We start from the raw sequence: 21,538 nt of genomic DNA on the forward strand, positions 1-21,538 counted from the left end.
GAGAAGAGGAGTTAACATTTGAGTTCAACATGATTCTTTTTCTACAGAGGCTGCCAGACCTGAGTTTTTACAGCACTTTGTGTTTTTATTTCTGATCTACAGTACTTTCACAAAAATAGCTTAGTGCACCTTTACAGGAATGTAATCAGGATTTTAAGGATTAAATTAAGGAGTAAGATTGCATAAAACAGAGTAACGATTTGTAGAAGGGTGATTTAATTGAGGTTTGTAGAATTTGAGAAGGATTTGATAGAGTAGAAAGAACCTATTTCTGCTGGTGAGGGTACCTAATGAGAGAGAATATTTTTAAAATCAGAGCCAGGCCATTCAGAAGAAACTTTAGGGTAACCTTCTCCAACCAAATGGTAGTGGAAGATGGTGTGCTTTCCTACCAAAAAAGTAAATAATATAGTAATTATTTTTCAATCTAACCTAATTTTTGCTAGACATATGTATTAAGGTACATGGATCCAGAGCAAGTAAATGGAATTGTAATATATATTAGCTATGGTTTCACTGAATGCTGAAACAGGCTCCAGGGTTTGAATGGTCCACCTCTGTTCTTATAATCAAGACTTGGGCAGTCTTCCTCTACAGGTAGTTCTGCTATAACACGTGTTTCGTTAACACGAATTCGCTGTAACGCGATTGATGAATAGTGGACGCTGTTTGCGAACTTTCTGCTGTACAGGTATAGCAATTTTCTATAGCGATTTCCCTATCATGTGATTTTCTGTGGCAATTTTCTATAGCACGGTCACATGAACACAACTATCGCGTTATAGGAGAACTGCCTGTATTCTGAAATGAGAAATCATAATGGAGTGATTAAGCAGGGCAGATTATAATGGAAGGCACAAATATCTTGAAGTGATACTGGAGTTTTGTCTCTTTCTGTTTAGTGGCTGGAATCAAAGGTAGTTTGTTGGCTGAGCATGGTGTTTCTGCAGAAAACCAACACAAAATCATCATCCTCTCAGACAAGCAGCACATTACAACGCTGGAGAATACACCTGCAGTTTTTTCTTTACCAGGTGTATGCAAATATGAGGATTGAGGAACTTTTCAGCATTATTCGTGGTAAGTGAATTCAGTTACATTTTCATGGCTCATATTTGAGGATACAAAGTTTAGCATATTTAGTCAGTTTTGCATTTTCAGTAATATCAGTGTTTTCAGTTTACATGTACCCCCATCTGAACTATTCCTGACATGAAACAGAGAAACAGTTTCCAGTCAACTGCTGCTTGCAGAAGTACCTCTTCCAATTTCTGAGTAGCTCATGATTGTGAGATTCAAATTACTCTGATTTTTCTCATTCCTAGACCTCTATCCTTGTCCTGGAATCAGTGGCCTGATGTGTGGAAATGGGAGCAATTGTTGGAACTTCGGTGCTGACACTGTTCCAACTGAATTAACAGTGTTCAGTTTTACTCAAAACCCCTAAAGGCATTTTAAGTCATATATGTGTGGATGTATATGCATTCCATATATGCATATGAAATTCATGTGATTTTGTTACAATGCCCATTTTCAGTTGCGTTTGATTAAAATGCACATTATATTTTACTTAGGCTCAGAAAACAATGTTTCTTTTAGAAGTTGTTGGTTTTTAATTTGTTTTGAACTGCAGATTTCCCAGAATCCAAAGCAGCATTGCAGGATCTGAAAGTCTGCCTTGAAAGGACCAATCAGAGACAACAATTACTTTCATCTCTAAAAGCAGCTCTGGAAACCAGACTTCTCCACCCAGGTTTGTTCCGATTATGCACGCTATCTAAAATATGCAATACAAGCTGAGTAGGCTTTGGGAGTAATGCAGCTTTCGTTTGACTTTGGAAAAACATATTTATTTGGGTGAACAAGGTGTACAGCTGGATGAACACTGCAGGCCAAGCAGCATCAGAGGAGCAGGAAAGCTGACATTTCGGGTCTAGACCCTTCTTCAGAAATGGGGGAGGGGAAAGGGATTCTGAAATAAAAAGCGAGAGAGGGGAAGGCAGATAGAAGATGGATAAAGGAGAAGATAGGTAGAGCGGAGACAGACAGGCCAAAGAGGCGGGGTTGGAACCAGTAAAGGTGAGTGTAGATGGGGAGTTGGGGGTGTGGTAGGTCAGTCCAGGGAGGACAGACAGGTCAAGGAGCTGGGATGGGGCTAGTAGGTAGGAGATGGGGATGGGGCTTGAGGTGGGAGGAAGGACAAGTTAGGGAGGTGGGGACAAGCTGGGCTGGTTTTGGGATGCGGTCGGTGGAGGGGAGATTTTGAAGCTTGTGAAGTCCACATTGATACCATTGGGCTGCTGGGTTCCCAAGCTAAATATGAGATGCTGTTCCTGCAACCTTCGGGTGGCATCATTGTGGCACTGCAGGATGGACATGTCGTCCAAGGAGTGGGAGGGGGAGTTGAAATGGTTCGCGACTAGGAGGTGCAATCGTTTGTCCCGAACCGAGCGTAGGTGTTCCGCAAAGCAGTCCCCAAGCCTCCGCTTGGTTTCCCCGATGTAGAGGAGGCCACATCGGGAACAGCGGATACAGTATACCACATTAGCAGATGTGCAGGTGAACATCTGTTTGATGTGGAAGGTCTTCTTGGGGCCTGGGATGGGAGTGAGGGGGGAGGTGTAGCACTTCCTGCGGTTGCTGGGAAAAGTGCGGGGGGTGGTGGGGCTGGTGGGGAGTGTGGAGCGTGGAGCAGACCAGGGAGTCACGGAGAGAGTGGTCCCTCCGGAAAGCAAATAAGGGTGGGGAGGGAAAAATGTCTTCGGTAGTGGGGTCAGATTGCAGATGGCGGAAGTGCTGGAGGATGATGCATTGGATCCGGAGGTTGGTGGGGTGGAACGTGAGGACGAGGGGGATTCTGTTTTGGTTGTTATTGCGGGGAGAGGGTGTGAGTGATGAGTTGCGGGAAATGTGGGAGACATGGTCAAGGGCGTTTTCGACCACGGTGGAGGGGAAGTTGCGGTCCTTGAAAAACAAGGACATCTGGAATGTCCGGGAATGGAATGCCTCATCTCAGGAGCAGATGCGGCGGAGGCGAAAGAATTGGGAATAGGGGATGGCAGTTTTGCAGGAAGATGGGTGAGAGGAGGTGTGGGAGTTGGTAGGCTTGAAATGGATATCGGTTTCTAGGTGGTTGCCGGAGATGGAGATGGAGACAGAGAGGTCCAGGAAGGAGAGAGAGGTATCGGAGATGGTCCAGGTGAACTTAAGGTTGGGGTGGAAGGTGTTAGTGAAGTGGATGAACTGTTCGAGCTCTGCGCAGGAGCACGAGGCGGCGCTGATACAGTCATCGATGTAACGGAGGAAGAGGTGGGGGATAGGGCCAGTGTAGCTCCGGAAGAGGGATTGTTCCACGTAACCTACAAAGAGGCAGGCATAGCTTGGGCCCATGTGGGTACCCATGGCCACCCCCTTTGTCTGTAGGAAGTGGGAGGAATTGAAAGAGAAGTTGTTGAGGGCGAGGATGAGCTCACCTAAGCGGATGAGGGTGTCAGTGGAGGGGGACTGGTCGGGCCCGCGGGAGAGGAAGAAGCGGAGGGCCTTTAGGCCATCTGCATGGGGAATGCAGGTGTATAGGGACTGGACGTTCATGCTAAAGATGAGGTGTTGGGGACCAGAGAATCGAAGGTTTTGGAGGAGGTGGAGGGCGTGGGTGGTGTCACGAACGTAGGTGGGGAGTTCCTGGACCAAGGGGGAGAAAATGGAGTGGAGATAAGGTCGGTGGGGCAGGAGCAGGCGGAGACAATGGGTCAACCAGGGCAGTCAGGTTTGTGAATTTTGGGAAGGAGATAGAAGCGGGCGTTGTGGGGTTTCGGAACGATGAGGTTGGAGGCTGTGGGTGGGAGGTCACCTGAAGTGATGAGGTTGTGGATGTTCTGCGATATGATGTTTTGGTGGTTGGGGGTGGGGTCATGATCAAGAGGGCGATAGAAGGAGGTGTCAGAGAGCTGGCGTCTGGCCTCGGCGATTAAAGAAGTAAGCGTGGAGGCAGAGGCGGCGGAAAAACTGTTCAATGTCCAAGCGTGAGCGGTATTCGTTGATGTTAGGGTGGAGGGGGATAAAGGTGAACCCTTTACTGAGGACTGACTGTTTGTCCTCAGTGATGGGGAGGTCTGGGGGGATGGTGAAGACCCGGCAGGGCTGGGTACTATTGTCTTCTCTGCAGCTGCTGGCTGTGGAGGCAGTGGGCGGAGCGACGTCGGCGTCAGCGATGGGCGGGACGACGTCAGCGTTTATTTGGGTTAATGACTGTTACCTTACTCCAACAAAAAACAGTAGAAATGCCTCATCTTTTACTGCTTTTAGGAACTTGAATTTAGAGTCTCATTATATATTTTTGTCGACCATGGAGCCAGTAGTTGTACAGCTAACATTCTCTTTAAGAAGTGTGCATGTGTGGCTGCTCAACAGTCTTAAAGGAAACATGCAGTACAACGAACAGATATGCACAGCAAAACATAAGGGTTGTATTCTGACAGAACATTACATGTAATTTTAGCTATGAGAATTTTAGACGTAGAGTTGAGGAAATTTCCACAGAATTCAGAAAAGCATTACATTTAAATTTTTATTTAATAGGAACGTATATTCATACAAGCCTAATGAGAAATACTTAGATAAATAGTGTGTCAAAGCTTAGTTGATTACAGTTCCTACATATACATGTCCAGCAGAAGTTGTTGGGGTTTAATTTAGCAAGGGGTTTCTTCCAATTTTCTCTTTCCTCATTGAGGCTGTTGCTGATCCCAGATATTGGACATAAATACCGATGCCGCCGTGACGTGAAGTAACAGCGCATAGTGAGGATTGAATTTGGGTGTCTGCCTACATTTATGATAGATTGATAGGCTCAACAGGTAGCCCAGAAAATCATTCTGAATGCTGTAGGTTAAGGCAACTGTTTCTGTAACAAAGGCCATAATTTTACTCAACATTTAGTATTATATTACAACAGGTTGACCAACTTCTTCACTTGGAAGCAGCATTTTCTCTCACTTGGGGAAGGTGGTGTTGCTGAGCAACTTACAGAAAGATAAAGTTTTTCACAACAGCAAACATGAATTTCAGAAAAAAAGGTTAAAACAATTTATTGATCATTTGAACGTGTAATGAATAAATGTGATCAATAACATGTGCCAAGCAGTAGAACTAACTAAAGTGGGAATCAGATTTGGGTTGCTTTTCAACCTGATATTTCCTCGTCTCTCAGTCTACTTTGTGAATAGGTTATTACAGAAGTGGGGTGAGGAGAAGGAGGGTCTGTGTGTGTACAGCTAATTCAGTCACCCACTCAGCACTGCCAGTCAGTCACTCACTCACCTACTCACTCAGCTAGCCCCCTGTCAGTAACCCAGCCAACCAGCCCTCCCAGTCAGTCACAATCCACCTATCTTATCAACCAGTCAGTTAGTCACCCACCACCCAGTCAATGTCACCCACCTACCTAGAACACCCTCAGGCAGTGTCAGCCAGTTACCCAGCACCCTCCCTGCTGCCAATTCCCCAGAAAATGTTGGATGCTGGAGTGGGGGTGGGGTGGTGGATGTTGTGACCACCCACCCAAAGAAGGAAAGCTAGTGATAAGCTGACAGACATGGAGAAAGTCAGCCTTGCATCCACAACGTGTTGCTGGCAGGCAGGCTGAGTTTGTTGAAAGTGGAACTTATATTTCTTACTGGAACTCGGCCAGTACCAGCAGTGGTGTTGCCAGGACTGCAGACTGTCTCGATAGAATAAGACCATAGAGACCATCAGAAATAAGAACAGGAGTAGGCAGTTCGGCCACTGAGCCTGCTCCATTCAGTAGGATCATGGCTAATCTGACACTTCTCACATCCACTTTTTTGTCCTTCTCCCCATAAGCCTTGATTCTCCTACTGAATTTGTCTATGTTAGCCTTAAATGTACACAAGGACTGTGCTCCCACAGCTCTTTGTGGCAAGGGGTTCTAAAGAAACTCCACCCTCTTTGAGAAGAAATTCCTCCTCATCACAGTCTTGAATTGGTGCCCTTTAATTCTGAGACAATGCCCTCTGGTCCTAGACTCTGCCCTGAGGGGAAATATCTTCTCAGCATTTATCCTGTCAAGCTGCTTAAGAATCCCATATGTTTCAATGAGATCAGCTCTCGTTCTTGTAACTTCCAATCAGTACAGTCCCAACCTGTTTAACCTTTGCTTATAAGACAATTCCTCTGTAATGGATACCATCCTTGTGATCCTTTTCTGAACTGCCTCCAATGAAGTAATATCTTCCCTTAAATAAAGGAACCAAAATTGCTCTCAGTAGTCTAGATGTGGTCGCATCAGCATTTTATACAGTTGCAGTTAGACTTTCCTACTCATATACTTCAACCCCCTTGAAATAAGGGCAACATTCCAGATTACCTGCTGCACTTGTATGTGTGCTCCTATATGGATCCTGGATCCAAGCAAGTAGAGGGCATTAGGCAAACAGGAATTTGGCGATCTTGGAAATGGGAGTGAGGATGGGTAGAAGAGTTGGTTTTGATGTCTGTGCAGAGATGGAGGAATGGGTGACATACTATTTTCTGTGGGTTTGACTCTTCTACACGCAGGGCACTCTCCAAAGATAGTACCTTTCCCCTCCTTTCTCACACCATTTAAAAACTTCACAAAATCACCCTGTCCACTCCTGCCTGCCTGTCCATTGCAAATCTAATTATGCTAGGGCAATGTAATGTCAATTCGGCTTTTAACACATCCTGCAGATGCTTAATTAATCATTTACTTACGGTGAGTGGCTTACCGATGTTGGTGTTGGCCCATTTATTGTGGGGATGAGTTCCGAGGTGATGGGTTAGGCTTCTTTCATACTTTCCCCATAATCCTTGATTTCCATACAGAATCTGTCTATGTCAGCCTTAAATGCAAAAAGGACTCTGCCCCCACAGCTGTCTGTGGCAAGGAGTTCCAAAGAGACTCAGCCCTCTGGGAGAAGAAACTCCTCCTCATCGCAGTCTTGAATTGGTCTCACATGTAAGAGATAGGAGAGGTCCTTAATGAATACTTTTCTTCAGTATTCACAACTGAGAGGGACCTAGTTGTAAAGGAGGACGTTGTGAAACAGGCAGGTAGGCTAGAGGAGGTTGATGTTAGTAAAGAAGATGTGCTAGGAATTCTGAGGAAGTTGAAGATAGATAAGTCCCCCGGGCCTGATGGGATTTATCCAAGGATTCTATGGGAAGCGAGGAACGAGATCGCAGGGCCTTTGGCGATGATCTTTTCGTCCTCACTGTCCACGGGTATAGTGCCGGAAGATTGGAAAGAGGCAAACGTCATTTCCTTGTTCAAAAAAGGGAACAGGGATAACCCTGGAAATTACAGGCCAGTTAGTCTTACGTCAGTGGTGGGCAAATTATTGAAAAGGGATCTGAGAGACAGGATTTATGATCACTTGGAATGGCATAGTTTGACTCATGATAGTCCGCATGGATTTGTGAGGGGTAGATCATGCCTCACAAACCTTATTGAATTCTTTGAAGAGGTGACCAAACACGTGGATGAAGGTGGAGCAGTGGATGTGGTATGCATGGATTTAAGTAAGACATTTGATAAGGTTCCCCATGGTAGGCTCATGCAGAAGGTAAGGAGGCATGGGATAGGGGGAAATGTGGCAGATTGGATTCAGAATTGGCTGACCCTTAGAAGACAAAGGGTGGTAGTGGACGGAAAATATTCAACATGGTGCTCAGTTACAAGTGGTGTACCACAAGGATCGGTTCTGGGTCCTCTTCTATTTGTGATTTTTGTAAATGATTTGGATGAAGGAGTGGAAGGGTGAACTAGCAAGTTCGCGGATGATATGAAGGTGGGTCATGTTATGGACAGTGCGGAGGGCTGTTCTAGGTTACAAAGGGACATTGATAGAATGCAGAGCTGGGCTGAGAAGTGGCAGATGGAGTTTAACCCTGAAAAGTGTGAGGTGATTCATTTTGGAAGGAGAAACTTGAAAGCAGAATACAGGGTTAACGGAAAGATTCTTGGCAGTGTGGAGGAGCAGAGGGATCTTGGGGTTCATGTCCCTGAGAGCTGCCACCCAGGTGGATAGAGTTGTTAAGAAGGTGTATGGTGTGTTAGCTTTCATTAATAGAGGGATTGAGTTCAAGAGCCGTGAAGTTATGCTCCAGCTATACAAAAGCCTGGTTCGGCCACATCTGGAGTATTGTGTCCAGTTCTGGTCACCTCATTACAGGAAAGATGTGGAAGCGTTAGAAAAGGTGCAGAGGAGATTTACCAGGATGTTGCCTGGAATGGAGGGAAGGTCTTACGAGGAAGGGTTGAGAGAGCTAGGGATTTTCTCTTTAGAATGACGAAGGATGAGAGGTGACTTGATAGAGGTGTACAACATGATCAGAGGTATAGTTCGAGTAGACAGCCAGAGACTTTTTCCTCGGGTGGAGGTAGCTTTTACGAGGGGACGTAGGTTTAAAGTGAAAGCAGGTAGATATAGGGGAGACGTCAGTGGTAGGTTCTTTACTCAGAGAGTGGTAGGGGCGTGGAATGCATTGCCGGAGAGGGTAGTGGAGTCAGCCTCATTAGGGGCATTTAAGCGGCTATTAGATAGGCATATGGATGATAGTGTAAGGTAGCAGTGGAGGTTAGATAGACCTTAGGTTTAGGGTAAAAGTTCGGCACAACATCATGGGCCGAAGGGCCTGTACTGTGCTGTACTGTTCTATGTTCTCTGTTCTCCCCAAAATGCACACAGCAGCAGAATGTAGATTGCAGTCTGCCCCTCACTCATCCAAACACCATCTGCCAACCTGGCATGTGACCTTCCCAACTATCAACGCTAACTCCCCACCCTGCAGAAAGCACCTGGTGGACTCTTACCTATCCACACTTGCGAGTATGGATAGATGACTCACAGTGAGCCTATCAGAAGAAAAAAAAGTGGGAGGTACTTCTGATTAAAGAACCAGACCCGTTCAAACTCTCCTAGTTGCATATATTTTGAACAATGGCTTGGCAGGCCACAAGGAAACCCCTCAGCAAGCCACATAGTGATCTGCAGTCTGCCTGTGTGTTTTAACTTGCACATTTACACTGTTATACACTCTACATTGTGCCATGTTAACTCGAGGTTAATTTTTGGAGAGGCAGAGCTGAAACACCATTGCAATCCATAATTATTTCGAAGGTTTGATTAATAGGCTCTTATGTGAAGATATATATGTACATAGCAAAAGCTAACATGCTTTGTAGTTTAAAGTATAATATGTAAAATTCCATATATTTCCAAGATGGAATATGGGCTATTTGATGTCATCTGTGCCAAAATTTTGAGCAATGTTATTGTTTTAGGTGGTTGAATCATTTATTTCTTCCAGTTTTCTGCTCTGCTGCAACTTGTGTGGGTGGGGTGTGGTGGTGACTATAACAGCTGAGTTCGTTCCTATTTTCTTGTAAACTCCACACGCACTCACATATATTTCATAAAGCATCACCATGTATAGATCAAGAAAGCAACTTTTTACAAATTTGTTTGTTCTCCCTACTCAAACTGCAGTTGTAGCTAGATTAACTGACCCAGTAGAGAGAAAAGGGATGGATTCTGAAAATGTCTGATGTACGTGCTTTGATCACACATGGTAATGCCTTTATTTGCTTGGACATCAAGTTAATGTGTTGCCCCTACAGAGAAATTATACATTCAAGAATATGAGGAAAGCGACTACATGTGAAACAGCATAACTCTAGACACTAAATTTCTACCACAGATTCAACTTTATCTCTTAAGCTGGTGCTGATCGGTCAAATATACACAGGGCATTCTTGAAAATGTATTTCTAGTGGTTAATGAAGTTAATGTTTCCTTGTTCAGGAGTAAATACTGCTGATGTGATAACCTTGTACATATCTGCAATCAAGGCCCTTCGTGAGTTGGACCCATCGATGGTTATTTTGGAGGTGGTGTGTGAACCAGTCCGCAAGTATCTAAGGTACAGTATTGTGTTTTCAATACAATATTGTATTTCAGTGGGTGATATGATCCCATTTGGAGGATTGAACTTGTTCGGAGGCGGTGAGGGAGTGGTTGAGGGGTACCTTCAGCTCATAATTAGTAATTATTTTTATTGAAATGCCAAAATTAAGCAAAACAGGCACATCATAGTCTTTAACACTGTATCAGAATGTCAGAATTGAACAAAGCTGCATACTAATGAAGTTGTGACATCTGGGTAGTTGCACTTCATGCCAAACCAGAATTATGTTGGAGAAACTCTGGAAAATGTTTTTTTCCAAAGTTTGATGACATGAAATTTCATTCAGCTGCTCAATTTCAGGTGCAGGCCAATCCAGCTGTTCAGGCTGACGTTGAAAAAGGTTTTTGATCCAAGCAAATGTTGCCACATCCAAATTGGAATAAAGGATATGTAGTGTATCTCCAGGTGACTGAGATGAGTTGGTCATAGCACTGTTCAATGTCATTTTCAGAGAGAAATTTGGAAAGTAGGGGAAAGAGTCAAAATTCAATCTCGGCATGTTACTGTTCCAGAATGCAGTTTTCTTGCAAATGCTGTGAGCTGATCGCTCAGTTGCAGAATGTTTGTGTTCTTTCATTGTGTTCTTGTATTCAGTTCATTTGGTATCAGCTATGTCTGCAAAATAAGCAAGTGAACACTCGTATTTTGATCAGAGGCAATAATTGAATTCATTTTCTTCTCGTTGATTTTAAACATAAGCAGTTGATCCCTCCGTTTCAAGCACCTTTGCTGTACTCTTCCTAATGACAGCCAGTGGATCACTGTGTATAATCACAATATATCATGATTTTTCCCATATTTGCACATTTTTGCAATTAGATGCACACAGTTTGGGTGAGGGTTCAGTGTAGTTTGCAATCGATGTGACTTGGTGCAATACCTCACCAAGCTCCGTGCTCAGTACCAGTTGTTTCCTGTGAATCGAACAGTGAGACTAAATAGTATGTGATTTATCGCTTGCCATAGCTACAGCACCATCATGCAAAATCCAACCAGGCAGTGCCAAAGAATATCTTTTTCTCCATAATAGTTCTGTAAAATATTGAATATTCCCTATACATTTGCATGTTCAAGAATGCAATACAAAACAGAAAGTCTTCAAGATGATTTTTCTACATGTATCACACAAAAGCCAAGACTTCATTGTTTAGATTTTTGAGTATAGGAGTTGGAAAGTCATGTTGAGTTTCTACAGGACATTGGTGAGGCCTCTTCTTGAATACCATGTCCAGTTACAGTTGTCCTTATAGGAAAGATATTATTAAGTTAGAGAGGGTTCAGAAGAAATTTAGGATGTTGCCGTGAATGGAAGGTTTGAGTTATAATGAAAGGCTGGATAGTCTGGGATTTTTTTTCACTGGAGTGTAGGAAGTTGAGAGGTGACCTTACAGAGTTCATATAATCATGAGGGTTGATGCTAGGTGTATTTTCCCAGGATGGGGGAATTCAAGGCTGGGGGCATAAATTTAAGGTGAGAGGAGAGAGAGTTACAAAAGACATGAGGGCCAAATATTTTCTACGCAGAAGGTGGTTCGCATGTGGAATGAATTTCCTGAGGAAGTGGTGGATAGGGGCACAGTTACAGCATTTAAAAGACACTTGGATAAATACATGAATAAGAAATATTTGGAGGGATATGGCCAGGAGCATGTGGGTGGGACTAGTTTAGTTTGGGATTATGGTTGATATGGACTCGTTGGACTGAAGGGTTTGTTTCTGTGCTGTATGACTCTTTGTGTGCATTACATCCTTTGGTGCTCAGTTGATTTGATGAGCAAAGGCAGATCTGCATTTTATATGTTCCACCAGTGTTGATTTCTGATCAGCTACAGTTTGCTCAATTCTCCACTTCATGGTTTGAGAGGGTTAATGCTGCACATTTCCACCTCCTCAAAAAATTATTTCAATCTTTTTGATTTTACCTGCGACAATCAAAGTTTCAACAATCACGTGAGCCTTCTTGGTTTATGCAATCTGATAACTCGAAATGTTAGCTTGCTTTCTCTCCATGGATGTTGCCTGACCCACTGTGATCGCCAGCATTTTTGTTTTCAGTTAAAATACAAGGATGATTTGCTGCAATTATACAGGGCCTTGGTATAGTTTTGATCCACTGTAATGGCAGAGCTGACATATGAAGAGAGACCGAATTAGTTAAAGACTAGACAGAGTAAATGCAGGGAAGGATGACGGTGGAGTCCCAAACCTGGAGTCACAGTCTAAGGATACAGGGTAGTCCATTTAGGACAGAGATGAAAAGTTTCTTCACCCAGAGAGTGATGAGCCTGTGGAATTCTCCGCCACAGAAAGAGGTTGAAGCCAAAAGATTGAATGCTTTCAAGACAGTGTTAGGTATAGTTCCTGGGGCTAAAGGGATCGAAAGGTGTGCAGAGGAAGTAGGAATAAGTTGTTGATTTTGATAATCAGTCATGATCGTATTGAATGGATTACCCCGTATCATTCCTTCGTGTGCACCCACTCCCACCTTCTCCTTTGGCCAATTTGCTAATTTGTGTGATACACAGTGACCAGTGATTTGATTGGGGTAGTCATTATTCTGCAAGATAGTGTTGATATGGTCTATTTCTGTGTCTAGTTTGCAATGGCTCGGGCTTTATTCACAAGATTGTTGACAAGCCCAATCTTCTAGTGTCTGAATTTGCATGTATCTTGATTGTTGAGAACCCTTTTGAAGATTTTTCAACTAACTCCACCCACTCATTGCCTCAGCCAATCAGAATCAACCTGTCAACACATGTAATTGGTACAAATTGTTGTGATTGTTTGGAATTTACCATTCTTGCAGTTGTTCTGATGTGTGCAACATAAAACCTCTCTCTGTTCAATAATACTGAAGATCTTTGCGTTAACTCAGATGAGAACTAGGTTTAATGAACCTTTGAGCTAGACATAATCCAAGGAGTTCAGCTATTGTGAAAGTCTGAAATAGCATGGTAGATTAGATGTGTTTTTCTTTATTTATTGTCCTTTCAAAGGGGCAGTTCATTTTTAAACTTTTTAAAAGTCTGTTTTTCTGTTTCTTTTTGTTTGTGAATTACCAGGACAAGGGATGACACTGTAAGACAGATCGTAGCAGGTTTGACTGATGATTCGGAAGGATCCAGTGATCTGGCAAATGAACTGTCCAAAGCAGATCCAATCACTCTAGAGCATGGACATGATAGTGATGATGATATGTCTGATCCAGATGATTGGCTTCCTGACCCTGTTGATGCTGATCCAGGTAATTCCTAAAACTCACAAGGAGCAGTAAGCATATTTACCTGTGAATCTGAGAGAAAGATCTTTGAGGCTTTGGAGGATTGAAAGAGTCACTGCTGGATAACTGACCCAAATCACAGAGATGATAGCACATGTTTACATCTGACAACAAATAACCTAGATTTTTGAACTCAAGGGTTGGAGTAGGAGCTGATTCCTGACTCTGATCAGAGTGCTATCAACTGACATTCTAGAAACAAAAACAAAGTTGCTGGAGAAGCTCAGCAGGCTTGGCAGCATCTGTGAAGAAAAAAATCAGAGTTAACATTTTGGGTCTAGTGACCCTTCCTCTGGGAAAATGTCAATTTTCCCAGCCCCCACCAGTTCTGAGGCAGGGCCACCAGACCCGAAACGTTAACTCTTGTTTTTTCCTTCACAGATGCTGCCAAACCTGCTGAGCTTTTCCAGCAACTTTGTTTTTATTCCTGATTTACAGCATCCACAGTTCTTTCAGTTTTTATTTGACAGTCTAGAAATCCCAGTAGCTGATCCCTAGAGGCAACATGATTATGTCTCCAAAATGATTCTCCCTCTAATTTACTTTAAGAAGGGAACTAAGATTGACAGTTCGCTGTTCTTGCTGCATGTTCATGTCGACGATGGTCCAATCAATCAGCATACTCTTCTCATGCTGTATAAATTGGTGTTCCCTTTTATCAGTCTGGTTCTTGTATTCCAGCACTGAGTGCTTTCACTTCTTATCTCCTTTTAGCAGTAGTTAAGTTCCATTTTTCCAACAGTGCAACAGTGACTATGTTTCAGTAAGTACTTAATTGGTTGTAAAACCCTTGGGGCGTCTCAAAGTCATGAAAGTGCTACAGCATGGCAACACTTTTTCTACATTTACTAGTGGAATATTTTGAGTATGGATGAACAGTTGAATGGTTTCTTGTGAGGTCCCGTGCTGGCCAATTGCAAATTGCCCATGATGTGGCCACTTTAAAAATAAAGATATTGCAAATTGAAATAAGCTAAATTAGAGGGCATGTTGATCATGAACCAGTTTAACTTTTACCATGATTTTATGGTAGGTTTTAGGTTTTATGGTGGCTTTAGTTGACACATCACCTGTTGAATTTAATTTGATAACTTTCCATGCTGTGATCTGAACTTCAGCTTGGTGGTCAAGTAACTTAACTGCACTGTTAGGAGGCTAAAGGAAGGGCACAGAAAAATTCTGAAACCAATAAGTGTTTACTGTTTGCAGCCCTTCAAATGACATTCCTAACAACATGTTCCCTTTTTATGTAACAAGAATGAATAAATATTTCTATCTTATAAGTAGGCTTGCAATAGATATCTACATTGTGATACTGACCCCTTTGTACTTTGAATGTCTTATTTAGTTGTGCAGCCTGGATTGGGGTTACTCCTCACTACATCATTTTCATTTTTCCCCACCTTGGTTTCAGGTAAATTTGGTTCTAAGCGAAGATCTTCTGATATCATCACCTTGCTGGTCAGCATTTATGGCAGCAAAGAATTGTTTATAAATGAATATCGTACGCTACTGGCAGACCGAATACTCCATCATTTCAGCTACATTACCTGCAGGTACCAAGATGCTTGCAGTGTTGCATTGGAAATACAAACCATAATTGACCTGCCTGTGGATGATTCTGATTCTGAGAGGTTTCAGATTAATTATCATTGAGGCTGAGTCTACCTTATTCAGAGGACTGTGGTTTCAAGTCCCAATCAAGGGAAGCAGAATGAGCCTTCAAATAGTAACAGCCTCAGATTTCTCCATCTTTATTCCACTATCCAGGAGATCTGAAACAGAACAGAATTGCTGGTGAAACTCAGCAGATCTGGCAGTATCTGTTGGGAGCAAACAGAGTTAACGTTTTGAGTCCAGTGATTCTTCATCAGAAATTATAGCAACCTGGAAAACGTGGCTTTTATGTTGAAGACAAGGTTGGGAGGCGGTTGGAGTGAGTGGATGAGTGAAGACGGAATCCAGGGAGAGAGAGAGATAGGAAAGTGGTACGCAGACAAGGGTAGGCTAGGACAGAACAGAAAGCTGAGATGTTGTTTACATGGACTTTCATAAAGCTTTTGACATGGTTCCACATGGTAGATTAATTTAGTAAAGTTAGATCACATAGGATTCAGGGTGAGCTTGCCAATTGAATACAAAATTGGCATGACAGTAGGAGGCAGAGAGTGGGTGGTGGAGGGTTGTTTCTCGGCCTGTGACCAGAGGTGTTCCACTAGGTTCGGTACCGGGTCAACTTTTGTCATTTCTATAAACAATTGGATGAGGAGGCACGGTAAGTAAGTTTGCGGATGACGCAGAAATTGGTGGTTAGTGAACAGTTTAAAAAAGGTTATCTCAAACTATAAAGAGATCTTGATCAATTGGGTCAATATACTGAGGAGTGGAAGATGGAGTTTAATTTGGATAAATGTGAAACATTGCATTTTGGGAAAACAAACAAGGACAGGACTTATACAGTTAACGGCAGGGCCCTGGGTAGTGTTGTAAAGGTTCTAGGGGTTCAAGTACATAATTTTTTGAAATTTGTGTGACTGGTAGACCGGGTGGTGAAGACGTTTAGCATGCTTGCCTTCATTGGTCAGACCTTTGAGTATGGGATATCATGCTGATGTTGTACGGGACGTTGGTGAGGCCTCTTTTGGCGTACTGGGTGCAGTTCTGGTTGTTCCCATTTCAGTGGTAAATTCAAAAATCCAATGATTTGAACTTTGTGTATATTTTAAATATATTCACCTAGAGAAAGTAATGTTAGAAACTGCTTTTTTTCAACTGGAACAATGCATTTGTAGCAAATGCTTACTGTGTTTAAGTTCTATATAAAATCACTGCACTCAGAGTGCCCATAGGTTACTACATTGTTTTAGGCTGTTTAAAGTCTTTTTTGCAGTTAAAGACAGTGTTTGTGAGATTCTTCTGAAACCTATTGACCATTTTATTTCTATCAGAACTGGTTGAGTCACTGCATATTCTGGGCTGATAAGAATGTTTTGCACTGCATTAATTCTGATTATTCACATCTTGTCAATCTGATGTGACTGCTTCACCACAGGGAGATCCGAAATCTGGAGTTGCTGAAGCTGCGTTTTGGAGAGGCTCAGATGCACTTCTGTGAGGTCATGTTAAAGGTCAGTGGGAAAAATTGCAAGTTAAAGCAGTTTAATGTTATCAAGTACTTTGTGCATCAAGTGAATTTGCCTTGCAGTAGTGTCTTCGGTGAACTTCTCTTGTACGATTATAATTTTGTATCCACTTGTGTTGAAATATTTGCCCTTTTGGGCATGTGGAAAGACTGTGAAAGAAATGGGTGAATGAAATTTATTACTTGAAGAGGAGAATTGAGACTTTAGTGCTGTTTTCAGCAGAGCGGAGAGGTTTAAGATATAGTCATAGTGATCAAGGTAATGAAACAGACAGGCAATGCATTTTTTATGATGCTGATTGACCTACTTTGCATTTTCTGTTTTAATCTAATGTCAGTTTAGTCCACTGTTAAAATGAGCATCCAGCTGTATAATTGTCCCTTTCCAATAGCAGACCTGTGGAGCAAACCTATTCTCCATAACCATGCATTGTGTGTAATTTGCTGAACCTTTGAAGATTTACTCCAATTTTACAAGAACTTATTTATCCTCTTGCCGAGTTAAAGTGAACTCTTACCAGGTCCAGTTCATGATGCATTTCTCTGATGGAATGTCAAATACGCAGATCGTGATCTTTCAGTTATGCAGTATACCTTCCAAATCCACAAGCTCTTCAAAGGACAAAAGCCATAGATGTAGATGATATTCTTGTACAAGTTCTCCAAGCTCCGTACCATCCTGACTTGGAACTATATTGTCGTTCTTTTACCTTCACAGGATCAAATCCCTGGAACTTCCTCCCTAACAATACTTTTGGGCCCAAGGACTGCAGTGGTTCATTCAGGCAGCTCACCACTACTTCCTCCAGGGCAGTTAGGGATGGGCAGTAAATTCTGGCCCAGCCAGTGACACCCTGATCCCAAATACGAATATATATATGCACATAAATGAAATTCTGTGTTGGAATCAGAACATTCAACCATTCTTTTGAAGTCTTAAAATGCCACACAGGTATTTGATTTGGAAGTTAGCATTTCTATTTCTCTTTCCTACTTGGAGGTTTCCTTGTATCATGTATCATTCACTGGTTGTACAGGAATGTTGAGGTCTCCATGTGGCTCTTTAAGCAACTGTTGGAGCTTGCATAAGAATACTTGCAGATCAACTCTTTTTTTTTAATGTATTGTGAGACAGAAAGAAAAGACACTTGTGAATAGGAACAAAAACAGAAGTTGCTGGAAAAGCTCAGCAGGTCTGGCAGCATCTGTGAAGAGACTTTATTATTTATAGTTTTCCACCAACAGAAAACACCCATGTGGCCATTGGGTATTAATGAGCAAAGTCTGTTAAGGACAATGCTGATATCACGGAAGTGAGGGGGGAGGGGGGCAGAGGGGACAAAGCGTCACCTCCAACAGTCGTCTACTACCTCATTATTGCACTGAGTGACAGCCCAGATATTTGTGCTCGAGTCTCCGGAGTGCATATTGAGCCTGATAACTTCTTTCTTCAAATAAGCTAAATTGCCAATCATGTTCAAGGATGTGTAGCTTAGGTGGATGAGCCATGGGAAATGCAGAGATAGGATAGAATAGGATAGGGTAGGGGTGAGGCTGGATAGGGTGCTCTTCAGAGAGTTGGTATGGACTTGTTGGGCCAAATGGCCTGCTTCTGCATTGTAGGGATTCTTAAAAAAAAATCTATTATTATAATCAACCTATTCAGAGAATATTATTACACACCTCTGGAGCAGATGGGACCTGAGACCAGGCCTCCTGGTCCTGGGGTAGCAACAATACCACTATGCCACATGAGGGCCACAGGTCGATTCTACTCTTCGAGAGAAGTCCTTGCACCTGACACTTCTCCAATGCCACAATTGAGCCTGGAGACTCAATACATATAGAATTGTGGTCTTGAGGGTACATCTGAGCAAGTTCTGGCCCAGTGCCATTGTGCGGTAATATGCTGTGCAAGAATGCCAACTTTTCACCTGATCAGCTTTGGAATTTAAAAAAAACCCAACTTCCTTGTGGCTTTTATCCCACTGCTTATTTTGGGTATGGTTGTTTACTTATTCTTGGGATATCAGCATTGCTGGCAATCCTGGTTGACATAAAAATGTTCAATTGGTTGCAGTCCCTGCAGTGTAGGCACTCTCATAATGCATGTGAGAAGGATAAAGCTCTGAGTGTCACTTCACAGGATAATTAATGCTCAGCTATGTTATTTGATTGGAATTGGAAATAGATGGGACTGGGTAGGAGTGGCATGTTTCTTTTCCTGAAGGACATTAGTGAACTAGCTGGGTGTTTTGAATAATCCAACAGCTTTGTGGTCACGTGCTAATACCAACTTTTCATTTCCATTTATAAAATTAAAATCCAACGTCCAAACAGCCATTGTGGAAGCTGTACCTGCATGTTCTGGATTATTAATCCATTCATTCATTAAAGTAAACACTGCAATTCCTTCAAAATAGACTTCATTAATTTTGGGTTTTGTACAACAGGATGTTGCTGATTCTCGAAGGATAAACAGCCACATTCACGAGGAGGATCAAGAGACTCCCTTACACCTGAATGCAATGATCCTGTCTGGTGAGTTCTGGCCACCTTTGAAAGAGGAGAAACTGGAACTCCCCACTGAAGTGAAAGAAGCAATGGATGCTTATACCAAGAAGTATGAGAAATTAAAAGTAAGTACTGAGAATTTATGAAATGACTTTCCTTGGTGACTACAGGTAAAATTTGTAATGCGTTGGACATGCAAACAGCTTGTTTCCATGGTTCAGATGTCCTGGACAAGCAACAGGAGCTCTATCTTCAGCCAGTCTAGCCTACAAAGGCCATAACTGTTTTCCTGGAAAATAACAAGCAGTGTTTGAGTGAGCAAGTATATTTAACCAAAGCGTTCTGTGTGCGGACCTGTTTATAAAGTTGGTGAGAAAACCCATATGCAGCTACTGTTAGAGACTATTCCTCATGGGCAGAACAGATGCCTGGAGGGGTCTCGAGCTCTTGCTCCAGGCAAAGAAGCACAGCACTTCACTTCACTTTGGTGAAAACCTGCCCAATTCACATAATGTAAGACTAAAAGTTGTGATGGGAAAGTGCACAATATAAACTTGCATCTATTTCTCCATTAACATGGGAAAGTGAATGTCTTGAACTTCATCTGTACGAAGCAATACTCTTCCTCTGTAACTGCACTTTACCATGCTCCCTCATAAGCTAGATCCTTTTGTGTTCTTTTGCAATGCGTAGACTTCCAATAGAGAGCATTTTTGGACATTGCAACCGTATACAAGGTCAAGGTGTACGAAAGAAGGTTTTTGATGGAGGTTCAGCATTTGTTGTACTCTGTTTCTGCATTGCAGGCTTCATGATAACAGGTTCCAGAGTTTGTGTTCGCATTTGAGGAGGTGAACTTGAGAAAAATATCAAACTGTTCACTTGTATTTTGATCCTGAATGGATTCTTAGTCACTGTGAACATAGTCTATGCCAGTTACTTCAATGTTTTAAACAAGTTAATGTAATGCAACATAAACTCATGAGATCTTGGAAGGAATGTAAAACAACTCGCATTTAGATTTTATGTAATCAATTTATTTGAGGGTTGTTAAAAATATGCAGGTGATACTTTAAGGATCTTGGTTGAGTGTAGAGCAGATTTTTTTTCCCTCAGAGATTGACTAGTGGTACTGTTCTGAAGCCCAGAAATACATTTGTTGTGATGCCAAGGACTAATGCATTGGGGTCTCTCTTGTGGCTATGGCACATAGTTTTATCTTTTTCTTTTAGGCCATGAGATCACTGAACTGGAAGCCTCATCTGGGAAATGTTGACCTGGAAATTGAGCTGGCAGATCGAACATTATCTGTGTCTGTCTCACCTGTCCATGCTGCAATCATTATGCACTTCCAACAGAAGAGTAAGTATTGCTGCCTAATTATTAAGGAATGAAACATAAATTTAGGTGAAATTCTCTCAACTAAACACAGAATGTTCATTGTTCACCTCTCCTTGGTGTATCAGGAAAACATCTGGAGCACGGGGACTCTGAATTTCCATTCTATTGCATAGAAAACCTTGTTTTTAACTCCTCCTAATTATTGTCAATATTGCCTTCTCAAATAAATGACCAGAAAAGAGGATTGATGCATATCAGAGTCTGTGGAGGGTGACTTTGAAGAAAAGATGCTTTTTGTTCCTCAGCTAGTTTTCTCCTATTTTCATCTCTATAATGAGCTGTGCAACTCCACGTGCACCATAGCTGATTCCAGTCCTGCCCTCACTCTGGGGATTCTACCATAGTCAGCTATTGGAGCCCTGGTTGATTTTTAAAAAGAATCTTTTTCCCTCGTTCATGCTTCTTAACTCAGGAGCTGAGACCAGTTACACCAACCCAACTCGGGCACTATGGTTCAGTTCCTCGTTAGCTCAGCTTGCCACGCATTGGAGAAATTGTAGAGTCATAGAGTCAGACAGCATGGAAAAAGACGCTTAGGTCCAACCTGTCCATGCTGACCAGAGATCCTAAACTGATCTAGTCCAATTTGCCAGCATATGGCCCATATCCCGCTAACCCCTTCCTATTCATGTACCTATCCAGATGCCTTTTAAATGTTAAAATTGTGCCCACCTCCTCTGGCAGCTCATTCCATATGCATACTACTCTCTGCTTGAGAAAGTTGCCCCTCTGCATGCATATAAATCTTTTCCCTCTCACCTTTAAACCTATGTTGAAACCTAACCTTGGAAAAAACACCTTGACTATTTACCCTATCCACACCCATCATGATTTTATAAACTTCTTTAAGGTCACCCTTCAGCCTCCACTCCAGGGAAAAAAGCCCCAGCCTATTCAGCCGCTGCCTATAGCTCAAACCCTCCAATCCTGCCAACATCCTTGTAATTCTTTTCTGAGCCCTTTCTTAAAACAGGGACACCAAAATTGAATGCAGTATTTTAAAAGTGGCCTCACCAATAACCTTTTTAGCTGCAACATGATGTCCCACCTCCTATACTCAGTGCACTGACCAATGAATGCAAGCATGATCAATGTCCCATTGTACTCTGAGATTATCTTCTTCATTGTCCACTAGACCACCAATTTTTGTGTCATCTGCAAACTTACTAACCATACCCCCTATATCCACAGTC

General features: G+C 42.5%; 1 protein-coding gene across 1 annotated transcript in view; it reads left to right on the top strand.

Moving 5' to 3' along the window:
• anapc2 (anaphase promoting complex subunit 2) overlaps positions 1-21,538 on the top strand; it is a 45,757-nt gene that overhangs the window by 16,897 nt on the left and 7,322 nt on the right. The window contains exons 4-11 of the mRNA XM_020514304.2: positions 903-1,080; positions 1,634-1,753; positions 9,846-9,963; positions 13,071-13,252; positions 14,703-14,844; positions 16,341-16,416; positions 18,884-19,069; positions 20,177-20,306. Coding sequence (XP_020369893.2) covers positions 903-1,080; positions 1,634-1,753; positions 9,846-9,963; positions 13,071-13,252; positions 14,703-14,844; positions 16,341-16,416; positions 18,884-19,069; positions 20,177-20,306 — 1,132 coding nt within the window. The remainder of the gene's footprint in view (positions 1-902; positions 1,081-1,633; positions 1,754-9,845; positions 9,964-13,070; positions 13,253-14,702; positions 14,845-16,340; positions 16,417-18,883; positions 19,070-20,176; positions 20,307-21,538) is intronic.

Source organism: Rhincodon typus, chromosome 28 (genome assembly GCF_021869965.1).
Source record: "Rhincodon typus isolate 14 chromosome 28, sRhiTyp1.1, whole genome shotgun sequence".
NCBI classification, from domain to species: Eukaryota; Metazoa; Chordata; class Chondrichthyes; order Orectolobiformes; family Rhincodontidae; genus Rhincodon; species Rhincodon typus.